The following is an 18,321-nucleotide window of genomic DNA, read 5'->3' as shown; positions in this document are numbered from 1 at the left end:
GCAAGAGAGAGAGAAAGAGAGACAGAGAGAGAAAGAGAGAGAAAGAGAGAGAAAGAAAAGAGAATGAAAGAGATAGCAAGAGAGGCAGAGAGCAAGGGAGAGAGAAAGACATAGGGAGGGAAGGAGGGAGAGAGAAAGAGAGCAAAAAAGAGAGGAAGAAAGAAAGAGGGATGGAGAGAGAGAAAGAAGGGAAGGAAGGAAGAGAGAGAAAGAGTGAGAGAGAAATAGAGCGAAATGGAGGAAGATTTTTTTTTGTCAAAACTTTTCTTTAGCCGCCGCCACCCCCCACCCACCCCCCCGTTGAGTGTTCCCCAGGATTTTGAAAATATGAATAATGTGCCGCGGCTCAAAAAAGGTTGGGAAACACTGGTCTGGAGGACAGAAGGAAAAGGGGGAACATGATCGAAACATTTAAATATGTTAAAGGGTTAAATAAGTTTCAGGAGGGAAGTGTTTTTAATAGGAAAGTGAACACAAGAACAAGGGGACACAATCTGAAGTTAGTTGGGGGAAAGATCAAAAGCAACATGAGAAAATATTATTTTACTGAAAGAGTAGTAGATCCTTGGAACAAACTTCCAGCAGACGTGGTTGGTAAATCCACAGTAACTGAATTTAAACATGCCTGGGATAAACATATATCCATCGTAAGATAAAATACAGGAAATAGTATAAGGGCAGACTAGATGGACCATGAGGTCTTTTTCTGCCGTCAGTCTTCTATGTTTCTATGGAGGTGGTTGACTGACGTAATAGCAGTTCATACACACACACACACACACACACACACACACTATAAACGGATCCCTTCCTCCACATCTTTAATTATAACTTGCATTTTAATGTGATTTTTATAGATGTAGTGTGTGTATATGTGTAGAATTTTATTTTAATGTTGGAAGCTGCCCAGCGTCAACTTATAGAGAGATGGAGAGCAGATTTCATCAATGGATGAATGTATGATAGGTGGCTCCTCACCCCTCAAAGATATTCTTCCCAACTGAAGTGCAGGAAAAATGAAGTAAGTCTGTAAATTATGCTTTTGTTTGATCAGGTTCATGAAAATTGCATTTAGATTGCATGTGAATTATTGGTGATTTATAACCTTCAGCAGCCTTCTTGGAGTAGCCCTGCAGGCTGAACAAGATACTGTCTCTCCACATAAAGCTTCTGACTTGTTTTGTGTTTGTTTGTTTTTGTTTTGTTTTGTTTGCTGAAGAAAAGGGAAGAAAGGATGAAATTGTATTTAATTACCACAGTTTTTGTGCAGTGAGAGAGATTATATATACGCATGGGGATTAACATGAACTCAGAGGATTGCGTGGTCATCAGTGCATGAAAAGTGATAATTCTGCGTTATTGCTTGGTATTTTTATTTAGATTGCATTGTTTATCCATATACTGACTGGTTATTGTGTTTAGATACATGAAGTAGATAGCAGTGGCTTTGAAGGATTATTATTACTATCCCCGAGGCTTATTTAGGGTAAGCCACTATATTAGGCTCTGGTGAGATTAAACAGGATCAGTTTAATCCATAGGTGGGTTTGTTGAGTCTCGCCAAACCAACAGAAATAAGTTTGTTGCCTTTATTTATGAAGCGCCACCAACTTCACTGGGGCAAGGGAACATTGTGTTATAGAAAGGCTTATTTGCAACTTTGTTGAAATGAGACATATGTTCTATGTTTCTGCTCTTTTCCTTGCTGGATCTCTTCCTGAAACATTTGTCGTACTGGTATTCCTTTGTAATGCTTGCAATTCTGGCAGTGGTTGAAAATGTGTGGTGCGTGTGAGAACTGAAATGGCTGGCAGATCCTATTCAGGGCCCTCCTATCACTGGATAACAACAGTTAGCTGAAAAAGCACAAGAGCCCTCTGGTGGTCAAATAAATTTTATTTCCACGGGCATATTATCTCAGCCTCTGGTAGGACCCTGAAAGCATTACTCTGCCTCTAAGAGCACCAGTGCAACTCATTTGCATTTTAGACTTCTATAGTTAAAAATGTATTGGTGTTATTCTATAATTAGTTTTTAAAATATATCTAGTTTTAATGATTATGTATTTATTAAGCATATAAATGCTATTGAGTCACCTTTTGTTGCTTTCTACTATCCAGAAGCTTCTATATTTTAAATATGGGTGGAAATCCATCAACTGGACTTTGCACATTCAATGGGATAAGCTATTATTAACATCCCAAATTCAAATCATTGTTTTCTCCTCCCTTGGGGAGGAAACAAAGGAGTCACACCTTGAATTAGTAGACTGTGAAACTAACGCACACACACATACAAAGAAATTGGGTTACTAGCAATGATTAAATGATCCCAGTAGGAATCCAAAACCTTGCATTCCATCCACCCTGTCTTTAATAGAGTGTGGGATTATTTGGGGTAGGTTAGAAAGCCTTAACAGTTTTATCTGTTACAACCAAAAATACAATGCAAAATTTGTTTTATAAGGACCTATGTGATTTTTATATGATGTCACCACTGGCTTTCTTGCAGATGGACAATTCTAGATTTATAGAGATTTTGACATGTTAACTACGAATTTTAGAAATTTTAGTCAAGTAACAACTTGTAAGGAATGTGGGCTCTCTTGAAACAATATTAAACGGATGAGTTACATTTGTTTGTCAATGACAACTGTCTTCTCTAGGATGTCTGGCTGGCTGGCTGGCTGGCTGTCTCTCTTTCTCCCTCTCTCTCAAACTCCCTAATAAAAGAAAAAACTATGGCTGCCTATAGTGAAGATTAAGTGGTAGATCCCATTCTTTGCACATAGGATGTCTTTTCATCCTATGAATCTCCAGATAGAACAAGAAAGACATATAAAAAATTGCTGAGTTTTGCATTAGGTAGCTATAGTATTGTGTTAGATGGACCACGGCTCTGATTTTTGTGACAGAGAGCGGAGCCTGTGTTCCACTGCTCAGAAAATATTTATAAGATACTAACACCGAAAGTAATAATCATTACTTAGTAAACAAATTCTTTAAAACAAATGTGTCAAAAGTAAACATTATAAAACCTTAGGATATTAATTAGGGAAATGAAAGTAATTAGATTTGAATCTGTAAGATTAAGGGGGGAAAGATGAATATTATTGTATTGTAGAATGGACTATTGGGGTTCTTGGAGAAAAACATCCAGGGAAAAAGTCACAAAAGAATACAGGTCCAATTCCTGCGGTAATGGAGCTTCGAATTTCTGTCAGATGTCATGACAGTCATATGACCAGGACCATCAACAGAATTTTATGACATATTTTTAGTGGTTGTAAGTAAACTGATTGCCACAGTGAGGGGAGGTTTTTTTGCCAGAAGCCAGCTGTAAATGGTTTTCTGGGAAGGGGGTGTCAAAAATCGATGTCACATGGCAGCAGGATGCTGAAATTGATGGTTTGATTGCTGAACACCCAAAATATGATGACATAACTTGGGGGGACGGACAGAATTATGAACTTTGAATCCAAGTCATAAGTACCTTTTGGGGTCCCTCATTACTTGGAACAGTCACTAAGCAACCGAGCATAAGTCGAGGAGAGTCTGTTTGAATGTTTCTGCAAAGCAGTCTTTAAGCTGGATAATTCACACATGCTGCCTAGTGGTAAGTGAGATTCAAAGTGAGCAAATGCATAGTATTCCCTGATAGGACCAAAAAAAACCATTTCTGTACATAAACTTATGGGATCTAAATTACACAGGGGTAGGACCTGCAGGTCAGCTCATTATGCTGTTGAAAAGGACAACCCAGGTAGTAGAAAGGGATTGCAAATGAAACTAACATTATATGTTGGTAGTCTGCTTACTCTCAGAATACCATACAATTTCAAGCCTTATTTCAGAATACAGTGGTACTTCTTACAAACTTAATTCGTTCCGTGACCAGGTTCTTAAGTAGAAACGTTTGTAAGAGGAAGCAATTCTTCCCATAGGAATCAATGTAAAAGCAAATAATGTGTGCGATTGGGGAAACCACAGGGAGGGTGGAGGCCCTGTTTTCTCCCAGGAGATTCCTAGAGAAGCCCCACGGAGGCTTCTACCCACCTTTTCCAGCCCTGTTTCCTCACAGGAAATTCCTAGAGAGGCCCCACAGAGGCTTCTCCCTGCCTTTTCCAGTTAGTTTTGGAGGCTCAGGTTTGTAAGTGGAAAATGGTACTGGAGAAGAGGCAAAAAAATCTTGAAACACCCAGTTCTTATCTAGAAAAGTTTTTAAGTAGAGGCGTTCTTAGGTAGAGGTACCACTGTATATATTGTAAAAGAATGTATGGGGGAAAATAAAGAAATGCACAGATTCTAAAAAATATGCAATATACACCATGCATTTTGGTAGGAACTGCCTTGAAAGGAAGTCTTAAAGAACATTTGCATAATGTTATGAAGAGAGAGTAAACATTCCTGTTTCAGAACATTATCACTTGAGGCTGAACAGTAACATGACAGCAAATAAATTAAGGACAAATTTTAGTTAATTACTATTTTATTGCAATGGATAGTGAACTCAAGAGATTCACTGTAGGAAATTTGGCTAGCTGTTTTCCAAAGGCTTTAAAACAGTATCATGTATTGCCGTTAAACTATTAATAGCTATAAATCATACAGACTGTAAACGAACAGATTATATCTCTGCTTGCCAGATGCTGTGGACAAACAGTATGGAATAGTTATTGAATCTATCTTCTTTTGGTTTGCCATTATTGGAAAAACAATACTTGACTAGATCAGAGTGTACAGTTGTGAGTCACAATAAAATATAATTGTTGTTCTGGCCTTGTCCATTATTATTTGAACCTAACAGCGCTTTACTTGACAATCAGCTGTGGCCCTTGAATATTTAATGTTGCAGAGGCAATCCTTAACATATTTGTGTCTGAGTAAGAATGCATCGTAATCACATAGAATTACACATTTAATTGCAATGCATATTTCATTTGGGACAGTGATGGCGAACCTATGGCACAGGTGCCACAAGTGGCATGCAGAGCCATATCTACTGGCACGCGAGCAGTTGCCCTAGGTCAACGCCAACATGCATGTGTGTGCCGGCCAGCTGATTTTTGGCTTGCACAGAGGCTCTGGAATGGCATTTTTGGCTTCCAGAGAGCCTCCAGGGGGATGGGGGAGGGTGTTTTTACCCTCCTTTGGCTCCCGGGAAGCCTTTGGAGCCTTGGGAGGACGAAACCCAAGCCTACTGGTCCCACCTGAAGTTGGGAAACAGGCCATTTCCAGCCTCCCGGGGGTGGGGGAAGCTGTTTTTTCCCTACCCAGGCATTGAATTATGGGTGTGGGCACTCGTGCATGGGTGTTAGCACCCGCCCACACTCTTTCGGCAGCCGAAGGAAAAAAAGTTCGCCCTCACTGATTTGGGAGAAGACTCCCATTTTCCCAGGTGCAATAAAATAAGGATATAAATATTTGCTATTGAACATGTTTATCCTGCCCAGGGTCAAGGAAGTATATGCGAAATGAACAGATTATGTCATCCAAAACTCAAAAGTTAGGATAAGGCTGTAGCTTTAACAAGTGTGCTCTCCCTTAGGTTGAGAATATGGTTGTGCATAGGTGTAAATGTTCTTGATCCAAGTTCAATTGTGTCTGCCACACCATGATTGCGATGAAAGCTAGGGGAGAACATTGCATAAAATATGGATCATGTAGGTAGCCTCCTGTTATTAAAGAGTTTCTTGGACCATAGGAAATGAATCTTGACATAGTTTATACAGCATGCTAACCCCGATTAGTTAACAAATAACTAATGTATTCACAATGTGGGAAGCTTTCTTATTATTAACCTTATGTGTGATCATTTGTTTTTCTTTGTGTTGTACAGGTGAGGAGTAGACAGTTCTGCAAAGCCAGACTCTTTAGATCAGTGATGGCAAACTTTTTTTTGCTCAGATGTCAAAATGGTCCGCGTATTAGCACACCCGTGCATACCCACACCCATAATACAATGCTCTGCCCCTATGCATGCGCGCACAACCCTCTCACGCTGCCTCCCTCCGCGCATGTATGCAGGACTCACTGAAGGCTCTAGAGCCTGTGGATGGCAAAAAACAGATTCCAGTTGATTTTCAGCCTCCCAGAGGGCAGGGGGGAAGTCATTTTCCCCTTTCCCAGGCTTCAGAAAAGCCTCTGGAGCCTGTAGATGGTGAAAAATGGACCTAATGGCCCAACCGGAAGTTCGGAAATAAACTTCCAGTTGGGCCGTTTTTCATCCGCCCCAGGCTTCAGGAAAGCCTCCTGAAGCCTGGAGAGGATGAAAAACTGGAAGTTTGGAAATGTTTCTGAACTTCCGGTTGGGCCGTTAGGTCCATTTTTCACCATCCACAGGCTCCGGAGGCTTTCCTGAAGCCGGGGAAGGCGAAGATGACCTCCCCCCTGCTCTTCGGAAGGCCAAAAATCAGCTGGCCAGGACCCATATGTGCACTGGAGCTGACGTAGGGTAACACCTCATGTACCCTCAGATATGGCTCCGCAGGCATCTGTGGCATAAGTGCCATAGGTTTGCCATTATGGCTTTAGATGGTCCATGTTTCGATGAAATGAGCAAACTAAGAGAAGGGATTTTTCAGGAATCGGTTTTAAGAGGATTATGTGATCACAATCAATGTTTTAAGGTTGGATAGTGTTCCAAAATAAAAGAAAAAATACATTAGAAATGAACAGCAGGGAGTCAGTTGCTCACCTCAATTTTTTTTTTGTCCAATACACAATGAGGGTTTTTAGTAAAATACATGATGAAGGTTATAGAGGAGATACTCATAGTAAAATATATCTAAGAAATAATAGAAAAAAAATAGTAATAGAACATATCAATGAAAGAATAGAAGAAGAGATATAGGAATAGAAGAAAGGAATAGGAGATATAAGAGAGCAATAGGACGGGACGGAAGGCACTCTAGTGCACTTGTACTCGCCCCTTACTGACCTCTTAGGAATCTGGATAGGTCAACCGTAGATAATCTAAGGGTAAAGTGTTGGGGGTTTGGGGATGACACTATGGAGTCCGGTAATGAGTTCCACGCTTCGACAACTCGGTTACTGAAGTCATATTTTTTACAGTCAAGTTTGGAGTGATTAATATTAAGTTTAAATCTGTTGTGTGCTCTTGTGTTGTTGTGGTTGAAGCTGAAGTAGTCGCCGACAAGCAGGATGTTGCAGCATATCTTTTTCTGCCGTCAGACTTCTATGTTTCTATGTTTCATATGATCTTGTGGGCAATACTTAGATCTTGTTTAAGGCATCTTAGTTCTAAACTTTCTAGGCCCAGGATTGAAAGTCTAGTCTCTTAATTTCTGGGACAACTTTATTTCCTCCTGGTTGGCCATCTTACTTTTAAAAATTCAGACTCATATAAGGGAAGAAAAAGGAACATCTCTTGATTCTTAAGCATTTCATCTTTACTGATGTATTTTTATTGTGAAGACACGTATTTGTATAAAGTGTTGTATATGAAGGTTTAGTTGGAAGCTGTTTCATCTTGTGACGGCATGACTGCCTGGGGGTCAAATTAGACCCAGTGTTGAGGCTTGTGAGATTTTGCCATAAACTCAGATCCCTCTGGTTACAAAGGAAGCGAATGACCTGAGGTAGAGAAGGGAACTGCTAATCTGGATGTGTCATATGGAGCCTAAACATAATGTACAGAGAGAGCTCGCACAAGAGAACAAAATGCCTGATTTTTCTCTGTAACACAGGAAATTGCTGCGAGGAGTGGGGGAAAGGCTGCAAGAAAGTATAGGTTAGTGTCTCTCTATAAGTAAAAAAAGATAAAAGTAGGTCAGACAGGCTGGGATCCGCAGCTACATGCCAGCATGTCTCAGGAAAACTTCTCTGCTGCATTGTGAAGGAATTGGGAGGACTGGGGTGGAAAAATCCGCCTGATTGTGCTCAGCAGCACTGTTCTTAAGGCAGCCAGGTGGCTAAGTGCAATTCTTGCAAAACCAGGTATTTTAAGATTTATTTATTTATTTTCCCTTCTGGGTTTCATATTGGAAGAAAGTGCAGTCCTGTGATACAGGAAAGAATGAAATCCCCCCCCCCTTTTTTTTTCCCTAACAGTAATAATGGCAGCACAAACCTCTTTCAGTCAATGAAGAGAAAATGTCTGTGTGTGAAAAAAGAGCTGAGAGGGTTCTAGGACTGTATTTCCAGGCCATGTTTCTGTTTCCAGTATAGAAGTGGGAATGGCTTTTTTTTTTACTGCTCCAGCCCATTTTAAGTAAACCATAGTATGTTTGTCCCCAATAGTGGGCCCTTGAGGATTCAACTTCTAAGTTAATATATTTATATATATGCACCAAGACAAATTCCTTGTGTGTCCAATCACACTTGGCCAATAAAAATTCTATTCTATTCTATTTAGAATAACTATGGCTTGGAGACTTCCCTAATACAGCAGTGTGAGCGTAAATAGACACGCACCCCTTACTATTCAAGCAGTATTACTTAGTTTTGTCTTGTAAAAATTGTCTTCCATTTCCTAATTGTAACAGTGGCAAAATGCCATCGCTCAGATGGAGATTTTGGCATGAGGAGTTTGTTGCCTGATCGCTTAAGCCATACAGACTCAGCCTAGAGCTACACCCTTTGCTTGCTAAAGCCTTATGTTACGTTCTTATGTTAGCAGATCTCCATAAACTTTGAGCTATTTCATGGCGAAACCCAAATTTTTATAGTCAAGAACAATATAATAAAGCTTACATAATGGACAGAATGATTATTTGTCTTATAGTCAACCCAAATTGTTTAAGTAGTAGTTTTAAATAATTTAAGTCACTTAAGTTGTGGGCTCTATTTCACTCCCAGATTTGCGCATGAAGATAACAATCTTAATATTAAGTTTATTTTACCATGGTGCAATTACAGCAGAGAAAAGGGCCTGGGATTTTTGGATTCCTATAATTTAGGAAGAAAGATCTCTCCATCACACCTTCAAATGATTTTTGGAAAGCCTGTCTAGCTCTGGAATCCTCACTACTGTAGACATTGCCTAAGAAACATACAGTAAGTGCGTAACCAATAGCTTGCTCTCTGGCTCAACTGGTCCAGCTTTCTTTACTCAATGGCCAACCAAGCTGCACAAGAAAGTTTATTAGTCTTCCAGCAGATGACCTTCAGATGTAGTTCCACTGATATCAAGGCTAATAAATATTTATTCCTATGACTTCTGTCCATTGATCCAAACCAGGGGTGAAATCCAGCAAGTTCTGACAGGTTCTGGAGAACCAGTAGCAGAAATTTTGAGTAGTTTGGAGAACTACCGGCAAATACCACCTCTGGCTGGCCCCAGAGCGGGGTGGGAATGGAGATTTTGCATTATCCTTCCCCTGCCACGCCCACCAAGCCACGGCCACAGAACTGGTAGTAAAAAAAATGGATTTCACCAGTAATCCAAACCACTCAAGCTTGTGATAGCAGATTCCAAAGTTTAATTATGTGCAGTATTAAAAGAATAATAATAATCTTCCTTTTGTCTGTTATGATTCTCCCAAGTTTCTGTTTTATTAGGAGTTCATCTTTATGAATAGGCTTCCTCAAAATTAATCTATGTCAATAACTGTGTGGTCTTATAATTTGATAGAAAAGCTTTTTCAATTGAAGCATTTCTAGGATAATAAATACTTTCTGATCTCAGGAGGGATCTTATTCCAGAAGATGGGTGATGTAACAGAAGAGCAGCCAGCCAGAAATCTTAGGAGTTAGGCAGTCTCTCGAATATTGGCCGTATGCTGTGTAGGGCTTTGTGGATAATAACCAGGAGCTTGAATCAGACCCGGAAGTACACAGGAGACAACGTAGAGTTTTTATGTGTTCACCCCAAAACATGCCCACCACTGCCCTGCCCATTCCTTTGCATCTGGATTCTGACTGGTCTTTGAGAAGAGCCCCATGAGAAACACGTGATATTCAAGCTAGGAGGTTTCCAGGGCACCCTTCTACCTGAAGGACCTCCTGATATAGGAAGAAGTGCATCCACACACCAGATGGAGAGGTGCAAAAAGCCTTTTTGGCTACACTTGCCACCTGCTCGTTGAACACGAGCTGTGAGTTCAAGATGATCCCCAAACTGCACACCTTGAACGGGGAAGTGCTACTACTATTTGGAAGAACTACTTGGTACCAAGGAACATAGGCGAGGCATGTTCTCTTTTTCCTATGTGCTGTGCTCAGCCTGAAGTCTTGCATATAAATAATCTGGTTTGTAATGTGCAGCTATCAGAGAGAGAGAGAGAGAGAGAGAATGTGTGTTTCTACACATACATTATGATGCAACATCTAATTATTGCTTTAAACATATAAACATTGCTGCAGTTGCATAATTTCCATAAATTTGTAGCGACTGCAGAATGCTGAAAAGGAGTATCTTAGTTGCAAATACCTTCATTTTTCTCAATAGTTTGGAAGTATTGAATGTGTTACAGAAGAATCTGTGCATGCCCAGATTTCTCTGAGAATTTCATTTCTGGAAAATGCTCCATAACTGCAAGTTCAAAAAACCCACCAAATTTTAGGATTTGTCATGAAAATCTCCTTAAGGAAGGTATGCATGAAACTTACAATCATAAAAGCAGTTGTACCACATTCCAAGTTTTGAATTTGGCAATTGCTACCTGAGGGGGGGGGGGAAGTATGAAAAAATGATTTTTAGTCTTAATAGTGGGTTCACTGCTACATCTTTAACTCTGTTTATTCGTTTGTTTTCTGAAACTTGAATGAGAGCTCAAAATGTCTGTACCTTACTTGTTCATACTGTAGTAGTTGCTTGCTCCCAGTTAAATGGCTGGGATCCCTGAAACTCTATGTGGCATGTAAAAAAGGATAAGATCTCTCTTTCTTCTCTTAGCATTTTGAAAACAATACAGTGTTCCCTCGATTTTCGTGGGTTTGAACTTCACGAATAGCCTATACCACGGTTTTTCAAAAAATATTAATTAAAAAATACTTCGCGGTTTTTTTCCTATACCACGGTTTTTCCCATCCGATGATATCGTACGTCATCGCCAAACTAATAATTTTTGCAAATAAATAACAAAAAAAAAATTATTGTTAATAAATAATTATGTTTATAAATATCAGGATCACTAAGTGCCTTATTCAATGGTGAGTACCCGTAATAATGGTGAGTAAATGGTTGTTAAGGGAATGGGAAATGGTAATTTAGGGGTTTAAAGTGTTAAGGGATGGCTTTTGATACTGTCCACAGCCAAAAATGGTGTATTTACTTCCACATCTCTACTTATTCGACTTTTGCGGACGGTCTCAGAACGCATCCCCCGCGGAAATTGAGGGAACACTGTACCTCATTTTGTGGAAAGGATAGCCATCGTCCGACATTTCGTGGGTTAGAGTGAGTGATGTAACCTCCCCATGGCTTGTTGCCAGATATCACTGTTGGTACCCAGATATGCCAGGGCCTTTATCGTCTTAACCCACTCATTGCTGTTCCTTGTTTTAGACACCATCTCCATGGTAGAGAGGGCCACATATCAGCCCCTGACCTCCAACGGTACCATGTGGGGATCTCCATTCCATTCTTCTGCTGACCACTGTCTTAAATACTTTAAATACGTTTTGAAAAGTAGTTTTTAAATACTTCTTTAAAAATAGGATTAGGCAAGCCTAATTCTTTTTAAGTATTTGTAGTTTTAAATGACATTTTAATGCATAGATAGTCATTGACCTACAACAGTTTGTTTAGTGACCATTCAAAGTTACAAGGCACTTGAAAAAGTGACTTATGGCCATTTTTCACACTTATGACTACTGCAATATCCCCATGGTCATTTGATAAAAATCCAGATGCTTAGCAACTGACTTTTGTTTATAACAGTTGCAGTATTCCAGGGTCATGTGGTCACCTTTTGCAACCTTCTGATAAGCAAAGTCAATGGGGAAGCCCGATTCACTTCACAATCAGTCTCCTAATTTGTAAACTGCAATTATTCACTTAACAACTGGGGAAGAAAATTAAAATGGGTGAAAGCTCACATTTAACAAATGTCTCCTTAGTAACAAACAAATTTGAGCTCAATTGTGGTTGTAAGTCAGGGACTATTTGTACTTTGGTTTATTTATCATCTCGGTGGAATCTCTGGGGGAAGTTTCTAAGTAAATAAATGCTGATACCTCCCCAATATTAGGACATTACATTGGAGCTGCAAAAACCAGGGTTAATGTTTTCTGTAGCTTTTTCCTGCCATCTAATGACCAACTCCCCCCAAAGATTAGAATTGCCCCCACCCTCCTTGCCTTTCGAAAGCTGCTTAAAACTCACCTCTGCCGCCAGGCATGGGGGGAACTGAAATACACTTCCCCCTAGGCCTTTACAATTTTATGCATGGCATGTCTGTCTGTATGATTGGTTTTTATATAATGGGTTTTTAACTGTTTTTAGTATTGGATTTTGTTATATACTGTTTTATTGAGTCTGCGGAGAGGGGCGGCATACAAATCCAATAAATAAATAAATAATAAATACATCCATATTTTTGCAATACATATACTTCAACCCATTAAGTGTTATGCTGATAGGCGTATAGATGAGCAATTGTAATCTAGAACAGCTGATTACAGTAGATTTGTTTTTATTATTTGGATTGGATTTGGGTCTCTTAGAGCAGCATAGATTTAAGAAGTAAGTCTATCACATGTTCAGCTTTTGATCAATTATTGATCATTTCTCATCTAGAGTAAAATAGCTGAATCCTGAAGAGATGTGTTTATGCTATTTTCTACAGTCCTGGAAACAATGACTCCTTACAAAGTCAGACTTGTTAAAAGAGGCTCCTCCTGGTCTAATGAACGAAAGGAGTATTCATCAATATGCCACTCAAAGGAATGTGTGCGTGTGTGTTTGTGTGTGAGAGAGAGAGACTTGTTAAAAAGGGACTCTTGCTTCCCATTGAAGCCTTCTCAATTTAGATTATTCAGCCGTTGAGGTCTTCAAGCATCTTTCTTCCTTTTCAACATTGTTTCTTCCCCTCTGCTTTCTTACAGTGAAGGAGTTTCTTGCAAAAGCCAAAGAAGAATTCCTTAAGAAATGGGAGAATCCAGCACAGGTATGGTGATACTCTTGTATTTCTCATACTCTTTTTTTCTTTCCTGTAGGAATAATGAAGTTAAAATTGTTCTTTAACCCAATTTTAAAATGACAATGAGTGTGTAAAGGGAACCACAAATTCTTAAATTTCCATTAGTCTGAAACTGCATTTAAACAAGTTTGTCAAGAATTCTAATGTTGTCTTGTAAAATGCTGGCCTAAAAACCTAAAAACCAGTACCATAATGTAGATGTACAGTTTGATGAAAAGGAACTCATCTTCTTTCAGATAATTTGAATCTTTGCATTATCTTTATGAGAACTTCATATGGGTCCAATGGAAACAAAACCCATCAAAGTTTGGAAATTGTTTCATTTATTTCATAACAGAACATGTAATATTGTCAGTATGAAAAAAATAATCATCCTACACCACCACTCCCCAGCAGTCAATTCAGCTGAAAGAATAATCAGTATGTATTTCAAGTTGCTGGTAGTTACCTATTTTTTTAAATGCTTCCTGGCTTGGGGCCAGGCTACTTACCAGAGCTTCTCTCTCCACTGATCTAGCAAGAGGGGCAATTTGTAGGTCCCATCCAAGTCATCTGTCGGGACCCAGAAGAAGTGCTATTCAGAAATGATCCTCCTGGCCTTTCACAGGTCACTAAAACACAGTTTTATTTTAAGCCTGGGCCCTGATAAATATGGGTAAACCTGTTCTGTGGTTATGCTGAGTGTGTAGGAGGGAGCCTGTTTTCTGGTTAGTCAGAAAGTTCTTGGCTGCTGTTTTATGCTATTTCTGTTGTTATTTATTCCCGTTGTTTCTATTGTTTTTATTCTGCTTTAATTGTTAGCTGTCCAGAATTGTGTATATGAGGTGGGCGGCTATATAAATTTCTTAAATAAATAAAGGCCTATATGGGAGTGAGTACTACATTAAATAATTGAGGCTATTTGAGGGCAGCTCTGTCCAATATAAATATGACAAACTTTGACTCCCATCACTGGAGGAAGTTTTCACCACACAGATTTTAGAGATACAGTGTTCCCTCGATTTTCGCGGGTTCGAACTTCGCGAATAGCCTATACCACGGTTTTTCAAAAAATATTAATTAAAAAATACTTTGTGGTTTTTTTCCTATACCACAGTTTTTCCCACCCAATGACGTCATATGTCATCTCCAAACATATAATTTTTGCAAATAAATAACAAAAGAAATAATTATTGTTAATAAATAATTATGTTTATAAATATCAGGATCACTAAGTGTCTTATTCAATGGTGAGTACCAGTAATAATGGTGAGTAAATGGTTGTTAAGGGAATGGGAAATGGTACTTTAGGGGTTTAAAGTTTTAATGGATGGCTTGTGATACTGTCCATAGCCAAAAATGATGTATTTACTTCCGCATCTCTACTTCACGGAAATTCGACTTTCGCGGGTGGTCTCGGAACGCATCCCCTGCGGAAATCGAGGGAACACTGTACATCTTAATATGCTTACATTTCCAAAGTGAGTGCAAGATAAAGTCAGTAAGAAATCACAAAAACGCCTAGAAGAACATTAAAGGGTTTAGAGGCTTCTCTCACTTGTCTAAAATTAGAGTTCGTGATTTCACCATCAGAAAAAGCCCTAAGTACAAATGGGAATGTAACATGGCAGAAGCCATAGATCACTAAGAAGAACAACAACAGTATTTTACTTTAGTTTTGCCCCAAAAATTCATTTAGATAACTATCCACATCTAATGGAGGAATATTTTTACACACGAATGAGTCAAAAGTGAGACTTTTCAGGCTATTTAAGTGCTAGTAACTACAGTAATGGCCAAAATTGTGGAAATGTTTTGGAAAAAGTGTACAGTATTTTTGAGGTTTGATGGCTAATAACACCACTTTTTTTCTTAGTACCATAAAATTATATATCCTCTGTCCAGGTAACATGGGCTTTAGCCCAGTTTAGTCTTTTCAACCTTTGGTTGAGAGAGAAAAGTGGCTTTTTTCGTAGAATTGTAGACTTAAGGCCAAATTCCTGCAGTCTGCACTGAACAGTCCTTGCACTCAACTTCACACTGCATTGTGCCATTTCATCTTGTATACACCCATATGATTTTCTTCTGTCATGTAGGCACAGTCTCTTAATTCTTCTATCATCACTTGCTGTTGTGCACCTTTTCCTGCATTTATCAGTGTGGTTTTGTAGTGACTATGTCTCCTTATAACTCTTCAAAAATTTAGAAATGTCACCTTTGGTTAAGTTTCCACCAATTTTTTTTCTAATTTCTTTATAACTGTAGCCTTGTTCAGTTAATAATACAGTGGTACCTCGAGATACGAGTTTAATTCGTTCCGGACCTGGGCTCTTAAGTCGAGCAGCTCTTATCTCGAACGACTTTTCCCCATAGGAATTAATGTAAATAATTTTAATTGGTTCCAGCCCTCAAAAAACTCACAAAGTTAGTCTAAATTATGCAGAAAGACATGTTTTTAATGAAGAAATGTACATGTACATATAAATGAATAATGAAGTTTCTTTCACTTAACTTGTAAACTTTCTTAAACTTTTAAATTTGCATATGTTCAACTTCTCTGCCACCCAATCCTGTAGGACAGAGGTCCCCAACCCTTTTTGCACCAGGGACCGGCTTTAAGCGATCAAGAGAGGAATGGGTGAATGAATGGACGGAGGGTGGGAAGGAAGGAAGGAAAGAGGGAAGGGACAGGAACAGAGGAAGGAAGCAAGGAAACTTATGAAAGGGGAGAGTAAGAGAGGAATGAGTGAAGGGAGGGAGGGAGGGAAGAAGGTGGGAAGGAGAAAGAAAAGAAGAAATAGAGGAAGGGAAGGTAAAAGAGAGCAAGAAAAAGAGCAAGAAAGAAAGAAAGAAAGAAAGGGGGAAGGGACAGGAACAGAGGAAGGAAGCAAGGAAACTTATGAAAGGGGAGAGTAAGAGAGGAATGAGGGGAGGGAGGGAGGGAAGAAGGTGGGAAGGAGAAAGAAAAGAAGAAATAGAGGAAGGGAAGGTAAAAGAGAGAAAGAAAAAGAGCAAGAAAGAAAGAAAGAAAGAAAGAAAGGGGGAAGGGACAGGAACAGAGGAAGGAAGCAAGGAAACTTATGAAAGGGGAGAGTAAGAGAGGAATGAGTGAAGGGAGGGAGGGAGGGAAGAAGGTGGGAAGGAGAAAGAAAAGAAGAAATAGAGGAAGGGAAGGTAAAAGAGAGAAAGAAAAAGAGCAAGCAAGAAAGCTGCAAGCACCCCCCCGAGCCCCCCAGGCCGGCTGCAACCTTTTAAAACACGCGCGCCGCTTCGCAGCTGTCTCCTGAAGCCGAACGCGGAAGTTAGCCTTTGGCTTCAGGAGACAGCTCCTTGGCGCTTGTATCTCGAATTTGGGCTTGTAAGTAGAACAAAAATATCTCTCCCCTCCCAGCTCTTATCTCGAGTTGCTCTTAAGTAGAGCAGCTCTTATGTCGGGGTTCCACTGTACTATTTTATATCGCTTTCTGGGCAACCAGTCAACTCTTTGCACCATTACTTCAACTTTATTACGATTTACAAGCTCACTACCCTGTTTATATTTTTTTGAACCCTGAAATAAGCGCTTGGCCTTATTGCCATGCACTCAAAAGCCCAATTGGGCTTATTATCAAGGGATGTCTTAATTCGGAGGAAATAGGGTAAATGAAAAAAACACCAACAAACCCAACCAATTTGATAGCGATCATGTACTACACTGACAAGTATCATCCTCTCAGTTTCAATACATGAAATCAATAACTGAATCCCATTGTGATCTGATCGGCTCATTGCCAAAACAAGATGACAACTGATTGGCTCTCTAAAACACTCATGCTCATTTCCTACAATCAGATGAAGGAAAGCTTGATATCAACCTAAGGAAGCTGTGCTTCCTTTTTTCTAGTTATTTGGCTGTAACGTTTCATAGAATACAGATAATTGAACACATTTTGTTGCATTACCTTCTTGATTAAATTAGCTTTCCATTGATATATAACTGTATGGTACTACTCCAAAACAAAATGGTGTTATTTGCCATCAAACCTACAAAAATACACAATTTTGTCCACCACTGTATGGTGGTTACTGTTCATTGCATTCATGATAATCTCATGAATCTCACACCAACTGTCAGACCTAGAGTGGCAGAGTGTTTTGCAATATTTTGTTGTCTCAGGACTAGGACAGGTTGCCACCATGGATGAAGCAGGAATTCTATTTGTATTGAGAATTCCACATGAGAATATCAACCCCCATGTCTGAAAACTGAAATATGAATGGTTCAGGAATACAGTAATCCTAAACTTGCAAAGCAAGTATGCAAGATAATGGCTTGACAGAGAACAAATTCAGTTTTGGAATGGTCAAATAAAAAACCTAAACCTCGTTGAACTATTGTGGCAACACTTAAACCAAACATGTTTTAAAAAATCCTCTAAATGTTGTTGAATTGAAGCAATTTTTCCATGAAGAAATAGACCCAGGAATAGGATACTCTTAATGACCAATTACAAGTACAAAAAACATTTGAATGCAGTTATAGAAACTAAAGATAGTGATGCAGTTGTTGAATGTAGGACATTATTTTTTCATATGCTAAGTTAGGACATAAATTGTGTCCTAACTTAGAATATTTTTTTTAGAAAACCTGAAAGGTGGAAAATAGTTTCCTACAAAATTATAATGCTAGAGGTATGAAAACTTTTTGTTTTGACTCTTTAACTGTAGGCAGTGTCATATCAATATGAACACTAAATTACTCTATCCAGGGAAATAGAGATTGGGGGGGGGGGAGGTGTTAGGTTTTCAGTTTGTTCCATATTTGCTATTTTTATGAAAATGAATTGAAAAACTTTATTTCAATAATTAATAAACACAGGAAATGATCTGAATATTGATTATAGTTGAAGTGTAAGAGAGCAGGCCATGGGGTATAAGCTGAAAACATAAAATTCAAAACCAGGGAAACCAACTTTGAATCACTGTTTAATGTTCAATGTCACTATTGTATAATTAGAAATTTACCCATGGTTCAGATTTCTGATCTGATGGTTTAAAGTTTGTTTAGTGTTTTGTATGACTGCCTATCTAGCACATTGGGGATTTATCATGCTGTTATACTACAAATGCCAGTTTTTGGTAGTGCTATTTTACTATTTGATAAGTGTTGTTGGCTAGAGATAAAATATGTAGTGCTACTGAAAGGATTTACATCTTGTGCCCTCTAGTGGTGGAATCCTAACTCTTGCAAATCCTAC

General features: G+C 39.0%; 1 protein-coding gene across 2 annotated transcripts in view; it reads left to right on the top strand.

Moving 5' to 3' along the window:
• PRKACA (protein kinase cAMP-activated catalytic subunit alpha) overlaps nucleotides 1–18,321 on the top strand; it is an 87,769-nt gene that overhangs the window by 46,933 nt on the left and 22,515 nt on the right. For both annotated transcript variants that reach the window (XM_070739580.1, XM_070739579.1), the window contains exon 2: nucleotides 13,011–13,072. In XM_070739580.1, the coding sequence (XP_070595681.1) occupies nucleotides 13,011–13,072 (62 nt within the window). The remainder of the gene's footprint in view (nucleotides 1–13,010; nucleotides 13,073–18,321) is intronic.

This window comes from Erythrolamprus reginae, chromosome 2 (assembly GCF_031021105.1).
Source record: "Erythrolamprus reginae isolate rEryReg1 chromosome 2, rEryReg1.hap1, whole genome shotgun sequence".
NCBI lineage: Eukaryota > Metazoa > Chordata > Lepidosauria > Squamata > Dipsadidae > Erythrolamprus > Erythrolamprus reginae.
Note: the sequence above shows the minus strand (reverse complement) of the source record. Positions and strands in the feature narration are given on the sequence as shown.